Source organism: Salmo salar, chromosome 14, assembly GCF_965601325.2.
Source record: "Salmo salar chromosome 14, fSalSal1, whole genome shotgun sequence".
NCBI lineage: Eukaryota > Metazoa > Chordata > Actinopteri > Salmoniformes > Salmonidae > Salmo > Salmo salar.
Genome location: NC_138304.1, coordinates 72,395,215 through 72,414,185, shown reverse-complemented (window position 1 = coordinate 72,414,185; position 18,971 = coordinate 72,395,215). Strand labels below are relative to the sequence as shown.

General features: G+C 41.4%; 1 protein-coding gene across 1 annotated transcript; it reads left to right on the top strand.

The window, feature by feature from the left end:
* The first annotated feature begins 2,024 nt into the window (after positions 1-2,024).
* Positions 2,025-15,654, top strand: LOC106570136 (chitin synthase chs-1). The gene is given in 12 exon segments (XM_082961409.1): positions 2,025-2,692; positions 2,803-2,997; positions 3,288-3,446; positions 12,030-12,204; positions 12,390-12,491; positions 12,625-12,766; positions 13,161-13,361; positions 13,450-13,530; positions 13,533-13,733; positions 13,882-14,061; positions 14,242-14,568; positions 15,599-15,654. Coding segments are annotated over 12 exon segments (2,487 nt in total).
* The last annotated feature ends 3,317 nt before the right edge of the window (positions 15,655-18,971 follow it).

The window sequence follows — 18,971 nt, the reverse complement described above, 5'->3', positions numbered from 1 at the left end:
GTGGATGTATTTCAAGGCCTACCTTCAAACTCAGTGCCTCTTTGCTTGACATCATGTGAAAATCTAAATAAATCAGCCAAGACCTCAGAAAAATAATTGTAGACCTCCACAAGTCTGGTTCATGTTTGGGAGCAATTTCCAAACGCCTGAAGGTAACAAGTTCATCTGTATAAACAATACTACGCAAGTATAAACACCATGGGACCACGCAGCCGTCATACCGCTCAGGAAGAAGACACGTTCTGTCTCCTAGAGATGAACGTACTTTGGTGTGAAAGTGCAAATCAATCCCAGAACAACAGCAAAGGATCTTGTGAAGATGCTGGAGGAAACAGGTACGAAAGTATCTATATCCACAGTAAAACGAGTCCTATATCGACATAACCTGAAAGGCCGCTCAGCAAGGAAGAAGCCACTGCTCCAAAATCACCATAAAAAAGCCAGACTACAGTTTGCAACTGCACATGGGGACAAAGATCGTACATTTTGGAGAAATGTCCTCTGGTCTGATGAAACAAAAATAGAACTGTTTGGCCATAATGAACATCGTTATGTTTGTAGGAAAAAGGGGGATGCTTGCAAGCCGATTTTCCCATGATGTCAAGCGAAGAGGCAATGAGTTTGAAGGTAGGCCTTGAAATACATCCACAGGTACACCTCCAATTGACTCAAATGATGTCAATTCACTTATCAGGCTTCTAAAGCCATAACATCATTTTCTGGAATTGTCCAAGCTGTTTAAAGGCACAGTCAACTTAGTGTATGTAAACTTCTGACCCACTGGAATTGTTATACAGTGAAATAATCTGTCTGTAAACAATTGTTGGAAAAATTACTTGTGTCATGCAAAGTAGATGTCTTAACCGACTTGCCAAATCTATAGTGTGTTAACAAGAAATTTGTGGAGTGGTTGAAAAACGAGTTTTAATAACTCCAACCTATGTGTACGTAAACTTCCACCTTCAACTGTACACTACTTTTCATAGTTTTGGGTCACTTAGAAATGTCATTGTTTTTTAAAGAAAAGAAGAAGAAAATTGTCCATAAAATAACATCAAATTGATCAGAAATACAGTGTAGACATTGTTAATGTTGTAAATGACTTGTAGCTGGAAACGGCAGATTTTTTTATGGAATATCTACATAGGCGTACAGAGGCCCATTATCAGAAACCATCACTCTTGTGTTCCAATGGCACGTTGTGTTAGCTAATCCAAGTTAGCTAATCTTTGCAACTCTGCCTAGAAGGCCAGCATCCCAAACTTTTGAACGGTAGTGTATTTTTTTAATTTAACTAGGCAAGTCAGTTAAGAACAAATTCTTATTTACAATGACAGCCTACCCCGGCAAAACCCTGACAACGCTGGGCCAATTGTGCGCCGCCCTATGCAACTCCCAATCACAGTCAGATGTGATACAGCCTAGATTCAAACCAGTCGGGATTCAAACCAGGGACTGTAGTGACGTCTCTTGCAGTGCCTTAGACCACTGCGCCACTCGGGAGCCATATATATATTTATTTCACCTAATTATTTGGGTAGGCACAAAACTACCTCCATACTTCCATATTTTTTTTTTATCTGGTACCAGCTACCTTCAGACGAGTCCGTAGATTTTCGGGATGTCTCATGGTCTGAAAAACAGCAGATGCATAAGAGCGACATCGGTGGATGCAGTGGATTGAGACGCATCCAATGCAATAAAAACAGAACTGCATCTCTAGCTTAAACTGACAGATCTTTATGGGAATTTATTATTTTATTATGCTAATTTGATTTCTGGGTGGCGCGGGCATCGACCTTAGCGGGTTAAGGCCAGATCGTTGTATTTCCTTTAAAAACATTTTTTAAGAAACAGCATGGGTTATATTATATTAGTTTCCCTCAGAATGTTTATCATCCTTTAGCATTCCATTTGCTTGCGTTTAATTGATATGATTGTAATTCTGATAAGGTACAATTTTCCAGGTGCTGTGTGTCGAATTCCTGGTGTCGCTTGGGACAGCGGTTCTCACCATTGTTGCCATGCCATTCTTCGGCATCGTGACCAATGTGATGATGCTGAACAGCATCAGCATCCTGTCCTCCATCTTCCAGGTGGGCGCTCAGTGCATTGCCAGGGAGAAGAAGCGATTCATAGTGCCCCCAATCATCTCATTAGTCCTCATAGTGTCAGGCTACGTGCTCTTCATCCTCAGTTACCTGCTGTTGAAGGAAGATAGGGGGATGAATGTCTGGATCGGACTGGCAATAGTGGGGACCATCTTTGTCTCGCTGAACTGGTGGGAGAACTACAGCACCCTCTTCAAAAGCTCCTTCCTGAACAGTATATGCGAAGACATAGCGAGATCCAGGAATGTGGTGAGCATCCTCTCCAGTCTGGTCCGGATTATGGTCACTGCAGCCGTGGTGGGGGCATACGTCCCTCTGTCTGGCAGAGTCTGGTCATCTGTGACATCAGTTCCAGGGGATGTGGGGTTGGTGATCCTGATCTTGGTGACCATCCAGATAGTGTCCTCCGCTCTGTGCCATTGGTTCGTGGTGGTGGCTTGCAAAATGCATGCCATGCGGCAAAGCTTCCTGTTACCCATGTACCTGGCCTCGTTAGGTGTTCTGGCAGCGTTCGTCGCTCCTGTCATTATCTTCTTCCAGAATTCAAGTGACCCCAGAGGTGCTAACTACACCATTACAGAGTACTGCCATGACATCACATATGGCAGGGGCCTAAGCAACAATACAGTATGGTTTGTGAGTCTAGTTAGGGACATCACCCTCTGTCCCCATGACATGACTGACCTAACAGAAATGGGCCTCTTGGGAGGCTCTGCACTCTGCTGGTGGTTGGGTTGGATGCTGTGTACAATGTACATCTGGTTCCTCCGGCTTCAGCGCATCGAAAGACCCAGGATCTGTTTGTGCGGAGGATGTACGAGGGGGCCTTTCTGGAACAGTCCATACTGCTCAACACACGTTTTGAGATTCAGAGGAAGAAAAAATGGTAAGATTATTGCAAATTCTGTGGAGGGTGGGAGAGTTTTGTATGAATGTGCATGAGATGGAGTGCCAAATTACGATTGTAACGTTTTCTCCAGCCACAGACAAACTGACCCAGTCACAGTGTACCTGTGTGCAACAATGTGGCATGAGAACTATGACGAAATTATGAAAATGATCATCTCAATGTTCAGGTACAGTCTGACGTTTTTACATGATTGAGAAACGACACAATTGGCAGAGTTAGCAGCTTTTTCACGCAAATGATGTCTTTTTTATTTGTTTCTTTACCAGGCTGGACAAATACAGGCCAAGGAATAACTCCAACGATGATGTGAGCTTTGAGTCTCACATTTACTTTGATGATGCTTTTAAAGACGTGAAAGGTAGTAAAGAACGGCATGTGAACGAATACGCAGAGGACCTGGTGGACGTTATCCGAGTTGTTTACAAGTAAGCAGTGTAACAAATGTTGATCCAATATGCACAGAACTGCATATATACTTTATGTAATGTATAATCTGTAAAGAAATTAATATATGATATGTATGATATCATAATATAGATGTACAAGAGACATTTATCAAGAACAAGTAAAAAAAATTCAGAACCACATATTCCCCTGAAAACCACCAGGGGATGCTCTGCCCACATTCTACACCATTTGATTTTTTTTTTGCCATGAATGTCTGTTAAATTTTTTTACATTTTTTATTATGAACACAACAAATACAAAAACAGAAATATACAAACAAGAGTACATAAACCTAATCTGTCAAAACGTTTTATGGTGCGTACTGCTTTTTTGTTTTTACATTCACTGATCATTTCAAAATAATATCTTTAAATAATGTTAAGAGGGGTTTGTTCTCTGCTCACTTCCTTTTATGGATAAAGAATCATCCATGAAAAATAAACAAATTAACAATGAAAGTTAAATCAGGGTCCATATCATTTGGATCAATATAAAACAGAATATCAGTCTCTCAGATTAACATTAATAGTAATTTCTTTTAAAATAAAATCTTCTAACTCATTCCAAAATCTTCTGACATAAGAACAGTCCCAAAATAAATGGTCAAGAGTTTCTGGGTCACAATCACAAAATACACATTTGTTTTCAATAGCTATTTTAAATCTGTGTATAATAAAGATATTTACAGGGTAGATTCTATGAGACTTCTTTCACCTTATTAGATATACAATATTTACCAGACAACGAGACTTTGTTCCAGTTCACTTGTCCTAGGGCTGCATTCCAGTACATTTTAGCAGAGGGAATAGTAACATAGTTTCCTTATATACATGTTATTACATTTATAGTTTAAAATGTAAATTCCTTCTAGTTGTATTGAGCCTACAAAATCCTCAAAAGTTGCACTTGGAGTATTGTTATATTCTCCTAAAAGAAGAATAACACCTTTAGGGACAGCTCTATCAACAATTTGATACTCCTCAGGAGGGAATGTTCTCATGAATCCTGGATAATCATATGGTTGCCCATCATTATTTAATACATGTTTACCCCAGATAATGTTGTTGTCAAACCAGTTCTGGGAAAAAAACAACTTGTTATTGTATTTTATGTCTTTATTATTCCAGATTGTATACCTAAACTCAGCAACAACAAAAAAACGTCCTCACTGTCAACTGCTTTTATTTTCAGCAAACTTAACATGTGTAAAAATTTGGTTGAAAATAACAAGATTCAACAACTTAGACATAAACTGAACAAGTTCCACAGACATGTGCCTAACAGAAATTGAATAATGTGTCCCTGAACAAAGGGGGATAAAATCAAAAGTAACAGTCAGTATCTGTTACGTGTGTCGTATTGATTAGACCAAAACGCAGCGGGAATATGTATACAAAAAAAGAACAAAACGAAACAGTCTAAACAAACACCCCTTGCCACGTCCTGACCAACTACAATAACAAATAACCCCTTTACACCCTCCCTTCCCCAAAGGAGGGAAGGGAGGGTGTGCTACACCCCCCCCCCCCTCCCCCAACCCCCTACTACGAAGGTGGCTCAGGCTCCGGCCTTACTCCCCAACCTACCTTGTCCACTCCCGCTAAATACTCATTCAACTTTACCCGTCCCAAAGTCTCTGGGCTATGGCGCATTGCTGAAGACCTCGGGCTGATGCGCGTCGCTGGAGACCTCGGGCTGAAGGGCGACTCTGGCTGCGCTGATTCCGGACTGTAGGGCGACTCTGGCTGCGCCGATTCCGGACTGTAGGGCGACTCTGGCTGCGCCGATTCCGGACTGTAGGGCGACTCTGGCTGCGCCGATTCCGGACTGTAGGGCGACTCTGGCTGCGCCGATTCCGGACTGTAGGGCGACTCTGGCTGCGCCGATTCCGGACTGTAGGGTGACTCTCTCGGCTCCGGACTGTGGGCCGTCTCTCTCTGAAGGCCTGGTGTGTGGTGCTGGCTTTGGAGACGCCAGACTGGAGACACGCACCTCAGGGCTAGTGCGGAGAGCGGGAACAGGATACACTGGGCCGTGAAGGCGCACTGCTGGTCTCTGCTGGTCACTTTTTGCCAATCCTCTCTGGTCCAGTGACGGTGGGCACTGATGGAGGGATTGTGCGTTCCTGGTATAACTCGGGCAGTTGTTGTTGCCATCCTGTACCTGTCCCGCAGGTGTGATGTACAAGTGTACTGTGCAGGTGTTGTTACAAGTGGTCTGCCACTTTGAGGACGATCAGCTGTCCGTCCTGTCTCCCTGTAGCTCTGTCTCAGGCATCTCACAGTACGGACATTGCAATTTATTGCCCTGGCCACGTCAGCAGTCCTCATGCCTCCTTGCAGCATGCCTAAGGCACGTTCACGCAGATGAACAGGGACCCTGGGCATCTTTCCTTTGGTGTTTTTCAGAGTCAGTAGAAAGACCTCTTTAGTGTCCTAAGTTTTCATAACTGTGACCTTAATTGCCTACCCTCTGTAAGCTGTTAGTGTCTTAACGACCATTCCACAGGAGCATCTTCATTAATTGTTTATGGATCATTGAACAAGCATGGGAAACGGTGTTTAAACCCTTTACAATGAAGATCTGTGAAGTTATTTGGATTTTTACGAATTAACTTGAAAGACAGGGTCCTGAAAAAGGGGCGTTTCTTTTTTGGCTGAGTTTATGTGGGGTAAAATTGTGTTTGTACATGAGGTTCCAAGTTAGAAGTACTTGTTTATGAAAGTTGGCAAGCTTAATTGGGATTTTACCCACATCATAGTTGCATTTGATTAAGAATTCTAGCCCACCAATCTGTTGGAATATTAAATTAGGGATTATATTCCAAATGCAATCCTTATTTCTTAAATAGTTGTGTATCGATTTGATCTTAAAGATTATATTAGAGGTTTTAAAATCCAGAGCATTCAATTCTCCCTCACTTTGGATGCTAGATATTACCACTTTTCTTAAATAATGAGGTTTATTCCTCCATATGAAGTTAAAATGATAGATACTAAATTATTTAGTTACTGACAGAGGAACATCCAAGGCAAGGGAGGTATAAACTAATCTGGACAGACCTTCAGAGTTTGACAAAAGTACACATCCAGATAAAGAAAGATCTCTTAATAACCAGGAGTTAAATCTCTTTCCAATTTTCTCTACAATGAGTTGATCCTTTCTTTCTGATCTTTGCTAACTTTAATACCAAGATATGTGATCACATCTTTTACAGGTATATTACATACTGAGTTTAAGTCACATCTTTTCAATGCAAATAGTTCACATTTCCTAATATTTAGAGATATACCAGAAGACATTAATACACTCAATAGCTTTCCTGAGTTCATTATGATCTTTCAAAAAAAAATGGTGGCGTCGTCAGCCAATTGTGAACATTTTATCTCTTTATCTTGTTTCTGAATACCCCTAAAACTATTTTATTTTTATGAAGTGCCATAACTTGTGACCAATAAAAATAAGGAGAAATTGGGCATCCTTGTTAATGCCACATCTAATGTTGAATCTCTGAAGTTCCATGGGATAATTTAACAGAGCTGTTACTGTCATTGCAAAGTGTCTAAATTACACTTTGAAAATATTGACCAAAACCCCCCAAAAATCGAAGTCTCATTAAGAAAATAATGTTCAACTGTATCAAATGTCTTTTTAAAAGCTTTATTTTATTTGTAGACTATCTTCCATAGTGTGCTCATTGTAGTCTATCAAGTCCAATACTCGTCAAATACTATTACATATATGTCAGCCCTTCATAAAACCAGACTGGGTATCATCAATGATTTTGTCAAAGCCATTTTTTAAGTCTTTCTGAAAGATGGATGCAAACAACTTTCCATCATTGTTCATTAATGTGATTGGGCTCCAATTTTCTAACATCATAGGATCTTTGTTTGGTTTGGGGATTACAGAAATGAGGCCTTGTGTCATAGAAACATGCAGGACCCCTAAAGCAATTGCCTCCTTAAAAACAAAAAATATAAATTCAACAATATCCAACTGAAAATATTTATAGAATTCACTTATAATGCCATCATTCCCTGGAGATGTATCTTTTAACTGATACATTTTTAAATTTTATTAATAGAAATAAATTCATCACAAGACTTTTGGAAGTCTTCATCTATGAATTTTGCATAGTCTTTGACAGAGTCTAGAAAGGCAGATATGTCACTAGTAGGACAGGCATTACTGGGATAAAGGTTACCATAGAATTCTGAAACATATTTTGAAATATCTTTGGGGTTTTCATTTTCTTTGCTATCTGTATTAAGCTTATGAATAGATGTAAATTCAGATTTTTTCTCTCTCTAAATTGTAAAAGTATATTGTTTTTTTCACCTTCCTCCAACCATCTCCTCCTTGATCTTATTAATGCCCCTTTTGCTCTCTCTTCATACATTCGGTCCATTTCTAGTTGTAAAGAAAATAACTGACCCTTTCCTTCTTCATCAAGGTCCTCCATAGAGATTAGAGAAAGTATTTAATTAGCAAGTTTATCTTCCCTCAATCTTTTAAGTTCAGCAATTTCTTTACCTCTCTTCATGGCTGTTTGTCTTATTTCATACTTCATTCATTCCCAATATTTTCCATAACACTTAAATAGTTGGACTTTCCTCCAATTGTCTTATATAATATCTTTGGCATCCATCTTGAAATTATCATCTTCCAACAGTCGACTATTGAGTTTCCAATAAATCTGTCAATCATCACATTAGATACAGAATTAAAATCTCCACCTAAGATAATTTTGATAACCTGAAATACACCTATAACTCTATTAATCTCTTCAAATTCTTGAAATAATATCCTGTTATGTTTGTTGTTGGATGCATAAATATTCCCTATTAAAAACATTTCACTGTTGAAATTCACTGTTAAAATTAACTAACGTCCAGAGTGGCGAGTCTTACGATGACCTTCCCTATAAATGCAACTCTTAAAACTGCTACACCTGCGGAGTGGTTGTTGCCATATGATAACCAGATATCGTTACGCCATTGATTTTTCCAAAAAGCTAGATCGGAAGAACAAGCATAATTCTCTTGTAGAAAGTAAACGTCTGTATTAAACCATTTGCAATACACGAAAATAGCCTCACATTTGAGTAAATGAAGAGTACCCCTGACATTAATTGAACAAAGAGATAAAGACTTCAACCAACAACCTTGTTATGCTAATATAAGCTTTTCCTAAGGATTTGTAACTCAAAAGGATTTCCATCCCATTATTAACCTCTCCAACAAAAAACAAAGAAATACTGGTCATAAAGTGACCAAACTATTCTTACTCTCACAAGGGGGAGACATGTAGACTTTACAATAAGCAGTTATCCACCCATAGTTAGTGTTTAGTTTACCAGTTCTTAGGTCAGCCTTTTCTCATTCAAGTGTTTGTGTGCATTTTTTATAATAGAAGGCTGCTTTTCACCAGGGAATTGGGCAGTTTTTAGGCCTATCAGTTCTGTCCGAGTTAGACTCTGGCTCTCTTTCAAATGTTCTGATTTGGCCGCATTTCTTTCCCATTGATGATCACTCTTGCACTGCCTTTCGATTTGCAGCCACCATTGGCCACAGTTTCTCTCGTGTCACTTTGTCCGCTGAGGTCAGATCCTCTGTGAACCTCCATTTTTGCTTGATGAGGAACTCACAATTCTTCGCTCGCCTCCAGAGAAGATCCCGTGTAGATCTGCTGGTGAACCGGATGATGGTTGTCCTCGGTCTCTTGTCTTGATCCTTGAGTCTTCCCAAACGATGAACGATGTCCACATTTTCCTGAAGTTTGGCTTTTGATTCAGGAATGACAGCTCCACAGATGTCAACAACTCTGTATTTAATGTCCTCACCTGCCTGCTCTGGAATTTAAAGGAGCCTCCGGTTCCACCTGCGCTGGTATCTCTCCGCCTCATTCACCTTTTTTTTCTGGCAGATAACTTCCACTTTCTTCATGTCACTTTTGAGGGTTTTCACTTCTCCAAAGATAAAGTCAACAGATTTTTTTTCATGGCCTCAGTTTTCATCGATTCTCTCTCTAACCATGTCCTCCAAGCAATTTGCCCTTTCATCTATCTTTGCTGCCAAAAGCATTACAATATTGTTTTGCATCTCAGAGTGACATACCCTCTTGGCCTCTCATCTTTTCCCTCTGGGGCTTGACTGGAGTGCCGGGGTCGTAAGGTAACGGCCTGAGCTGGGAACTGGAGGGGCGCAAGTTATGAGCATTGTTTGTGCTCACCACATTTTCATCACCCATAGCAGTATTTCCCCCCCACAGTTACATTCTGAAGAGGAGTACCCAAAACCATGCCATCTTTTGCTGTTAATTGTCCATCTGACGATTTCTCCATTTATTTTCTTTTGGTTGTGGAAGTTTCCATGTAGACAAGCTAGTTTTTGAGCTAGCTAGCTGATCTGACTATCGCAAACTTCGTTTTTTAGAGTTGAATAACTTGCAGAAAGTAATCAATTACTTTGGTAAACAAACTAAACCATAGTCATACGGGGTTTTATGTCCTTAGAAATGACCAAATGGTCATATTTGGGTAAGGAAGTCCAATAATTCCTTCAGCTACCAAAAAATGTATCTGCACTGACCGCCATCTTGCGCATGCCAATCAATTCGCCATGAATGTCGTTGTTTGTTGAAGTGTGTGCCTGACAAACTCAGTTTGGCCATCATTTCAGTTCTCCTCCTAACAAATTTTTGTCCAAGTAGAAAAAAAACACAGACAGTAGGGAAAAACATTTTTAAAAAAGGGTAAAAAGTTGTGTCTAAGCATAAAAACCTAATGGGACTTTCCATGACAATGTCATCAGGGTAAATGGTCACTTCAGGGAACGCACACACTGGACATCTCCTCTGATAGTAGACAGGTGCTGGATTGAGGCCAAAGGGCATTTGGTGTAGTGAAAAATACCTGCATGCGTGAAAGCAGTGAGTTTGGTCCCTACTGCTGGGGTGCTCAGTGTGTTAATGGAACTCAATCCCAGCACTTCTAACCCAGTGTACACTGCAGATTTAACAGTACGGGTGAGAATATCCCTTCTTTCCTTTCTCTCCAAAACTCTTGAACGCGCCGTCCTTGGCCAGCTCTCTTGCTATCTCTATCAGAATGACCTTCTTGATCCTAATCAGTGAGGTTTCAAGACTGGGCATTCAACTGAGACTGCTCTTCTCTGTGTCACGGAGGCTCTCCGCACTGCTAAAGCTAACTCTCTCTCCTCTGCTCTCATCCTTCTAGACCTATCTGCTGCCTTTGATACCGTGAACCATCAGATCCTCCTCTCCACCCTCTCCGAGCTGGGCATCTCCGGCACCGCGCACGCTTGGATTGCGTCCTACCTGACAGGTCGCTCCTACCAGGTGGCGTGGCGAGAATCTGTCTCCGCACCACGTGCTCTCACCACTGGTGTCCCCCAGGGCTCTGTTCTTGGCCCACTCCTATTCTCGCTATACACCAAGTCACTTGGCTCTGTCATATCCTCACATGGTCTCTCATATCATTGCTATGCAGATGACACACAATTAATCTTCTCCTTTCCCCCTTCTGACAACCAGGTGGCGAATCGCATCTCTGCATGTCTGGCAGACATATCAGTGTGGATGACGGATCACCACCTCAAGCTGAACCTCGGCAAGACGGAGCTGCTCTTCCTCCCGGGGAAGGACTGCCCGTTCCATGATCTCGCCATCACGGTTGACAACTCCCTTGTGTCCTCCTCCCAGAGTGCTAAGAGCCTTGGCATGACCCTGGACAACACCCTGTCGTTCTCCACCAACATCAAGGCGGTGACCCGATCCTGTAGGTTCATGCTCTACAACATTCGCAGAGTACGACCCTGCCTCACACAGGAAGCGGCGCAGGTCCTAATCCAGGCACTTGTCATCTCCCGTCTGGATTATTGCAACTCGCTGTTGGCTGGGCTCCCTGCCTGTGCCATTAAACCCCTACAACTCATCCAGAACGCCGCAGCCCGTCTGGTGTTCAACCTTCCCAAGTTCTCTCACGTCACCCCGCTCCTCCGCTCTCTCCACTGGCTTCCAGTCGAAGCTCGCATCCATTACAAGACCATGGTGCTTGCCTACGGAGCTGTGAGGGGAACGGCACCTCCGTACCTTCAGGCTCTGATCAGGCCCTACACCCAAACGAGGGCACTCCGTTCATCCACCTCTGGCCTGCTCGCCTCCCTACCTCTGAGGAAGCACAGTTCCCGCTCAGCCCAGTCAAAACTGTTCGCTGCTCTGGCACCCCAATGGTGGAACAAGCTCCCTCACGACGCCAGGACAGCGGAGTCAATCACCACCTTCCGGAGACACCTGAAACCCCACCTCTTCAAGGAATACCTGGGATAGGATAAAGTAATCCTTCTAACCCCCCCCTTAAAAGATTTAGATGCACTATTGTAAAGTGGTTGTTCCACTGGATATTATAAGGTGAATGCACCAATTTGTAAGTCGCTCTGGATAAGAGCGTCTGCTAAATGACTAAAATGTAAAAAAAAAAATGTAAATGTAATAATAATGTACATCAACTTTCCCTCATTTCATCCTTTGAACCTCAGTATCTTCAATGAGGAGGATTCATGCATCTTCAGAGAGAGCCCACCCCTTCCATGCCAGAGGATCCTGTGCACCCCTTACGGAGGTCGACTGGAGTACACCCTCCCTAAGGGCAACCTGCTGATGGTGCACTTTAAGGACAAGCTACTGATCCGCCACAAGAAGAGATGGTCTCAAGTGAGACAATGCTGTCAATATACAGTTTACCATGTGTCTGTGAAAGGTCTAACACTATTTCATCTTTGATTGTACTATCACGAAGCTATGATTTCATTGAAAGTTATATACTTGAATTAAAGTTGAATGATGAAGTTGGATTAGACATGAAACCATAGACTTGATTAGTTCACTCACTGTTGCAGATTATGTACTTGTACTACATTCTCGGCTGGCGACTCACCAGGAAGTATTTCAAGAAGTTTGATCAGGGTGAAGATGTGAGGGAGCTGAGGGAAAAGATGACGGTGAACAGCACAAACAATACACAATTACTCCTTCTTCTGTTTCCAGCATCCCGACTTGGATAAATTGTTGTTATATTATTGTTATATTGTATATTATACATGAAATGGGACTGATACTCTTGTATTCTGTTAGAAAGAGAAGGACAATACCTATCTACTGGCTTTGGATGGGGACACCGACTTCCAGCCCTCTGCTGTAATGCTCCTAATAGATCGACTGAAACGTCATCCACGTGTGGGTGCGGCATGTGGGAGGATTCACCCAACAGGCACAGGTATATAAAGCTTTCGTGTGAATCGTAATAAGGATCAAATTATTATTGTTAGGGAGATGTCATATCTAAGACAGCCACAACTGAACAATGTACCCCAGACCATTTTTGGGATAAAGACTGTTTAAGTTTGATTGCAATGGAACCTGCTTTTTTCACTAAATGTACCCGGCTCAAAAACAGTATTGTATGTGGACACTATATGTACAGTTAGGGTATAATTTATGGCCCCTATTATACAGCTATCTACTCAGGTCCTATGGTCAAATGTAATAAAATGTTTTGAAAATACATTTAAAAATCATAATTTTTTACTATATAGCAATAGAGATAAAAGGCAAGAATAGGTCCTATGGTGTGGCATCAAATGTTGGATCATTCTGTTATATTGCCCCAGGTCCTATGGTATGGTATCAGAAGTTTGAGTACGCGGTGGGCCACTGGCTTCAGAAGACTGCAGAGCACGTGTTTGGTAGCGTGCTCTGCAGCCCCGGCTGCTTCAGTCTCTTCAGGGGCGCAGCCCTCATGGACGACAACGTCATGAAGAGATACACCACTAAGGCCACGGAGGCTAGCCACTACGTACAGTACGATCAAGGTGAATCTTTATTCCTGGACAACACAACACAGCCACTTGTCTGTGCAGTACTCTCTCGTCTACAGTACCTCCCTCTGCTCTGTCACAGGTGAAGACCGCTGGCTGTGCACTCTCCTTCTGCAGCAGGGCTGGAGGGTGGAGTACAATGCTGCGTCTGACGCCTACACCAACGCCCCCAGGACTTCAAGGAGTTCTATAACCAGCGGCGGCGCTGGGGGCCCTCCACCATGGCCAACACCATCGATCTGCTGGGCTCAGGGTCTCTGACCTCCCAGAGGAACAGCTCTATCTCCAAACCCTTCATCCTCTACCAGATTCTCAGCATGGCCGCCTCCATTCTAGGCCCGGCTACAATCTGCCTAATGATCTCAGGTATCCACGGCAACCTGCCTGCCAGGGGCCTCATACAGCTCTAGCTTTGGGGTAGTTTGTTGTTGGGATGTAACAGGATACAAACATTTTGTAAACTGAAGGAAGATGAATATCGTTCATAATAATTCTGGTCCTTTCTCTTTTTCAGGAAGCTTGTCGTTCATACTAGACATCGATCCCAACACCGCACTGTTCCTTGCAACAGTGCCCCCTGTGGTGTACCTGCTGCTGTGCGTCAAGCTGAAATCTGACACACAGATCACCATAGCAGCCGTCATGAGTGTCTTGTACGCTTTCCTCATGATAGGAACGGCTTTGTCCATCGTAGGTAAATGATGACACGAGACTAGGACTTCATCTCAATCAACATAAAGTAGAACCTCAAGAATACAAACCTCAGATTTACGGACTAACCGGTCAACGTAATGGGCAATATCAAACTGGGACATTCATTAAATACAAAACGTCAATTCTTTGTCATTATGTTAACTATCTCTGTTCATCTCAGGTGCTATGGTTGAGCAGCAAACCATTTGGACTCCTAGTGGCCTGTTTATCATAGGCCTGGTGCTGATGAACATCATCACAGCAGCATTCCTCCCCAAGGAGTTCCATCTGGTCGTCTACGGCCTCCTCTACTTCATCTCAATCCCCAGTGGCTACCTCCTGCTGACCATCTACTCCATGGTCAACATGAACAATGTGTCCTGGGGCACTCGGGAGACAGGTGTCCAAGTCGCTGCGCCACCAACCAAGGCCATCATACAGCGCATCCTACAGGCCAAGTGCTGCAAGTTTCTCTGCTGGGACAGTGGCAAAGTAGCAGACCAGAATGGTCAGGTGCCAGAAACTGTTGTGTTGGCTAATGAGCCAAAGGTGAACCCTAATCTGATCTCTCAAGACAATAACAGGTATTTACATTTTGAGTGTCTGGAGTGTTTATATGATCTGTGTAAACACTAAGCATAGTATTTGGATCAGTTTTTTTTTTCTCAAAGCATAACTCCAATATACTGTACTACGTTCTAAGTGAAATACTTGACAGGTACCAATTTTTCCACCTCAATGATAAGTCCTTATTCTCCAAGGCTATATGTGGTATTCCACAAGGATCTGTTTCAGGAGTGTTTCATTGCATATACAATATATTTCTGTCTAACATCTTAGTATGCACAATTAGTATTTTTCATTTTTTCCTATTTTGATGTGTGTATCGAGAAAGTTGTGTGGAATGCACACCAAATAATGTTTGATTTATTTCAATCTAGGAATGTGGAATTCCGTTCTCAACAGTCTACTGAACAAAGTGAGTATATTTTTGAATAGATCTATTACAATCTGTCCACTATGTGACTTTAAGATGAAGACATTAAGATACTTTCTCACATTTGTAAGATAATAACACGCACATTTAGACTTCACCTAGTAGCCGTTACTCTGCACACTGTGCTAACTATGTCCCCTCTTCATTGTACTGGTACTGATACTCCCTGTATATAGCTACATTTTAGTGTATTTTATTTTGTTCCTCTTGTCTAAGGTACTAGTCTATTTTATATATTTATTAACTGCATCATTGGGAAAGGTTCATAACCAAGCATTTCTCTGTATCTACAGACTGGGTAAAACAACTGCAGAATATGTCCTATGACTTCCCTCTAAATGAAGATTTTCTTGGGAAGGTAGATTTCCTATATTATGACCAACATAATATTATGAATGACATAAAAGTTACAAGATACATTTAAAGTTGTCTAACCGCTTCACGTTGTTGGTATGTCACTATTTCCAGAATCACATATGTTTCACTATACACTGTATACACTGACTTGACTGTTTAATAAGTGTCTCTTGGTGTGCTCCAGGAAGAGGAGGACTTTTGGAGAGAGCTCCAGAAGCTCTATTTGGAACCTCTGGCTGAAGATAAAGAAAAACAGAAGAAAATCACAAAGGAACTGAGAAACAAGGTATGCTGTATGCATAACTCCTATTTTGAGTGTGCGGTGCTGGGGGGGGGGGGGGGAATCCCCTTCATGACAAAGCATTGCATGCATCTATAATCACATTCGTGTTGTGGCATACAGTTTAGGAGATACGTTTTTAGTATTTCCACATATGGGCTTTTTTGTTGCAGGGTCTGGGAAGAAATGGGCCTTTTTATAAACGCATTTCAACATTTACATGAAATAAGATATTAGCATTATCTTTTTTAATACCACACAAATTACCAAAATGAGTGGCTACTCTGACAGTGACAAACTGACAGCAAGATGCTTTTGGGAAACTGGGCCTGGGTCTCGAGCAGCTCATGTTATAGACAGAATCTTGCTACATGGTAGACCAATCCGAACTCTCGGCATGTCCAGCCCATCCATTATCTCAGCCAATCATGGCTAGCGGGAGGTTTCCTGACTTTTTCATGGCTAAACCAACTAGGCTCGTAATTTAACAACTTTCTTCGTATTTAAAGAATGCAGAAAAGTTTGTTATTAAGGCACATTAAAGTTCACATATTCCAGAAGGCATTTCTGCCACAAAACACATTTTAGTAAAACAAAGTATGTTTACATTCAAATGCCTCTCCTGTGAAGTAATGATGCGCAACATATGCCTACAGTTGAAGTCGGAAGTTTACATACACTTAGGTTGGCATCGGTAAAACTAGTTTTTCAACCACTCCAAAAATGTCTTGTTAACAAACTATAGTTTTGGCAAGTTGGTTAGGACATTTTCTTTGTGCATGACACAAGTAATATTTCCAACAATTGTTTACAGACAGATTATTTAACTTATAATTCACAATTCACAATTCCAGTGGGTCATACACTAAGTTGACTGTGCCTTAAAACAGCTTGGAAAATTCCAGAAAATTATGTCATGGCTTTAGAAGCTTCTGATAAGTGAATTGACATAATTTGAGCCAATTGGAGGTATAACTGTGGATGTATTTCAATGTCTACCTTCAAACTCAGTGCCTCTTTGCTTGACATTATGGGAAAATCAAAAGAAATCAAAAGAAAGATCTCAGAAAAAAATGTGTAGACCTCCACAAGTCTGGTTCATCCTTGGGAGCAATTTCCAAATGCCTGAAGGTACCACGTTCATCTGTACAAACAATGCTATGCAAGTATAAACACCATGGGACCACGCAGCCATCATACCGCTCAGGAAGGAGACACGTTCTGTCTCCTAGAGATTAACGTACTTTGGTGCGAAAAGTGCAAATCAATCCCAGAACAACAGCAAAGGACCTTCTGAAGATACTGGAGGAAACCGGTACAAAAGTATCTATATCCACAGTAAAACGAGTCCTATATCGACATAACCTGAAAGGCCAGCAAGGAAGAAGCCACTGCTCCAAAACCACCATAACAAATCCAGACTACGGTTTGCAACTGCACATGGGGGAAAAATATTGTACTTTCTGGAGAAATGTCCTCTGGTCTGATGAAACAAAAATATAACTGTTTGGCCATAATGACCTTCGTTATGTTTGGAAGAAAAGTGGCGAGGCTTGCAAGCTGAAGAACACCATCCCAACCGTGATGCACGGGATGGCAGTATCATGTTGTGGGGGTGCTTTGCTGCAAGAGGGACTGGTGCACTTCACGAAGTAGATGGCATCATGAGGGAGGAAAATTATGTGGATATATTGAAGCAACATCTCAAGACATCAGTCAGGAATTTAAAACTTGGTTGCAAATGGGTCTTCCAAATGGACAATGACCCCGAACATACTTCCAAAGTTGTGGCAAAATGGCTTAAGGACAACAAAGTCAAGATATTGGAGTGGCCATCACAAAGCCCTAACCTCAATCCTATAAAAAAATTGTCGGCAGAACTGAAAAAGTGTGTGTGAGCAAGGAGGCCTACAAAACTGACTCAGTTATACCAGCTCTGTCAGGAGGAATGGGCCAAAATTCACCCAACATATTATGTGAAGCTTGTGGAAGCCTACCCGAAAGATTTGGCCGAAGTTAAACAATTTAAAGGCAATGCTACCAAATACTAATTGAGTGTATGTAAACTTCTGACCCACTGGGAATGTGATGAAATAAATAAAAGCTGAAATAAATAATTCTCTCTACTATTATTCTGACATTTCAAATTTTTTAAATAAAGTGGTGATCCTAACTGACCTAAAACAGCGAATTTTTGCTTGGATTAAATGTCAGGAATTGTGAAAAACTGAGTTTAAATGTATTTGGCTAAGGTGTATGTAAACTTCTGACTTCAACTGTATATGTCTGTGTATATGTGTTGAAATATATATATATATATACTTCAACTGTAGTTTCCTGAAACGAGTCTTATATAAAACAAGTTTTATTTTGGCAAAATTATTTCAATTTATCAGGGGGTGCTGCAACACTCCTACTTCCCTGCGGCTATGGCTGTATGCTGTCTTCTCATTTCAATGTACATGATATTAGCATCAAGTAGAAGGTGTAGAACTTTGTCTGTCTCTGGTATTAAAGAGATAGTTTAGTGCTATTGAATCAATCACTAGTCGGAGAAATCCACTGTTTTGTGCATGCTTGCCTGTCTTGTTCATATCCCTTTAAATGAAACTCATCTCCTCTTCATACAGGTGACTTTTATCTTTTTCATCTGCAATGCCATGTGGCTGGTGGCAACGTTCACTCTTCAGGCCATTGGATCCTCAGTCACCATCAGAATCCCAAAATCCAATCTCAATCTGACTCAGACTAGGGAGTATCTATTTATCGATCCAGTAGGACTGATGTTCCTTTTGGGATTTGCATCCTTACTGCTGATCCAATTCTTTGCCATGTTCTACCACAGGTGATTATTTCAATTATTTATGTATTTATTTATAGGCAGGATCACCAAATTCTAACCCACATTTTCAAAATACTATTTTCTTAAAGTAATTTAGCTTGCCTTTATGATAAATTAACCCATGAAATCGTACCCATTTTATAGCTATTACATAATTTTATTTTGTTTTTGTTCCTTTAGAATTTACACTCTGATCCATTTTGTGGCATTTGTGAACACGGAGTCCAAGTCTGAGAGAAGACAACCAGACAATGACATGCAGGTAAATTAACATAATCTTGTTGATGATGAAGAGGACCATCTCGAGGGCACAAAAGGGTCTAAAACTTTTTTCATTTTATTTCATATCAATGACATTCCTGATGGTGGATAACTAACGATACCTTCTGACTCCAACTTCACAGATTCCTGACATGCTGGAGATGGAGCTCAAAG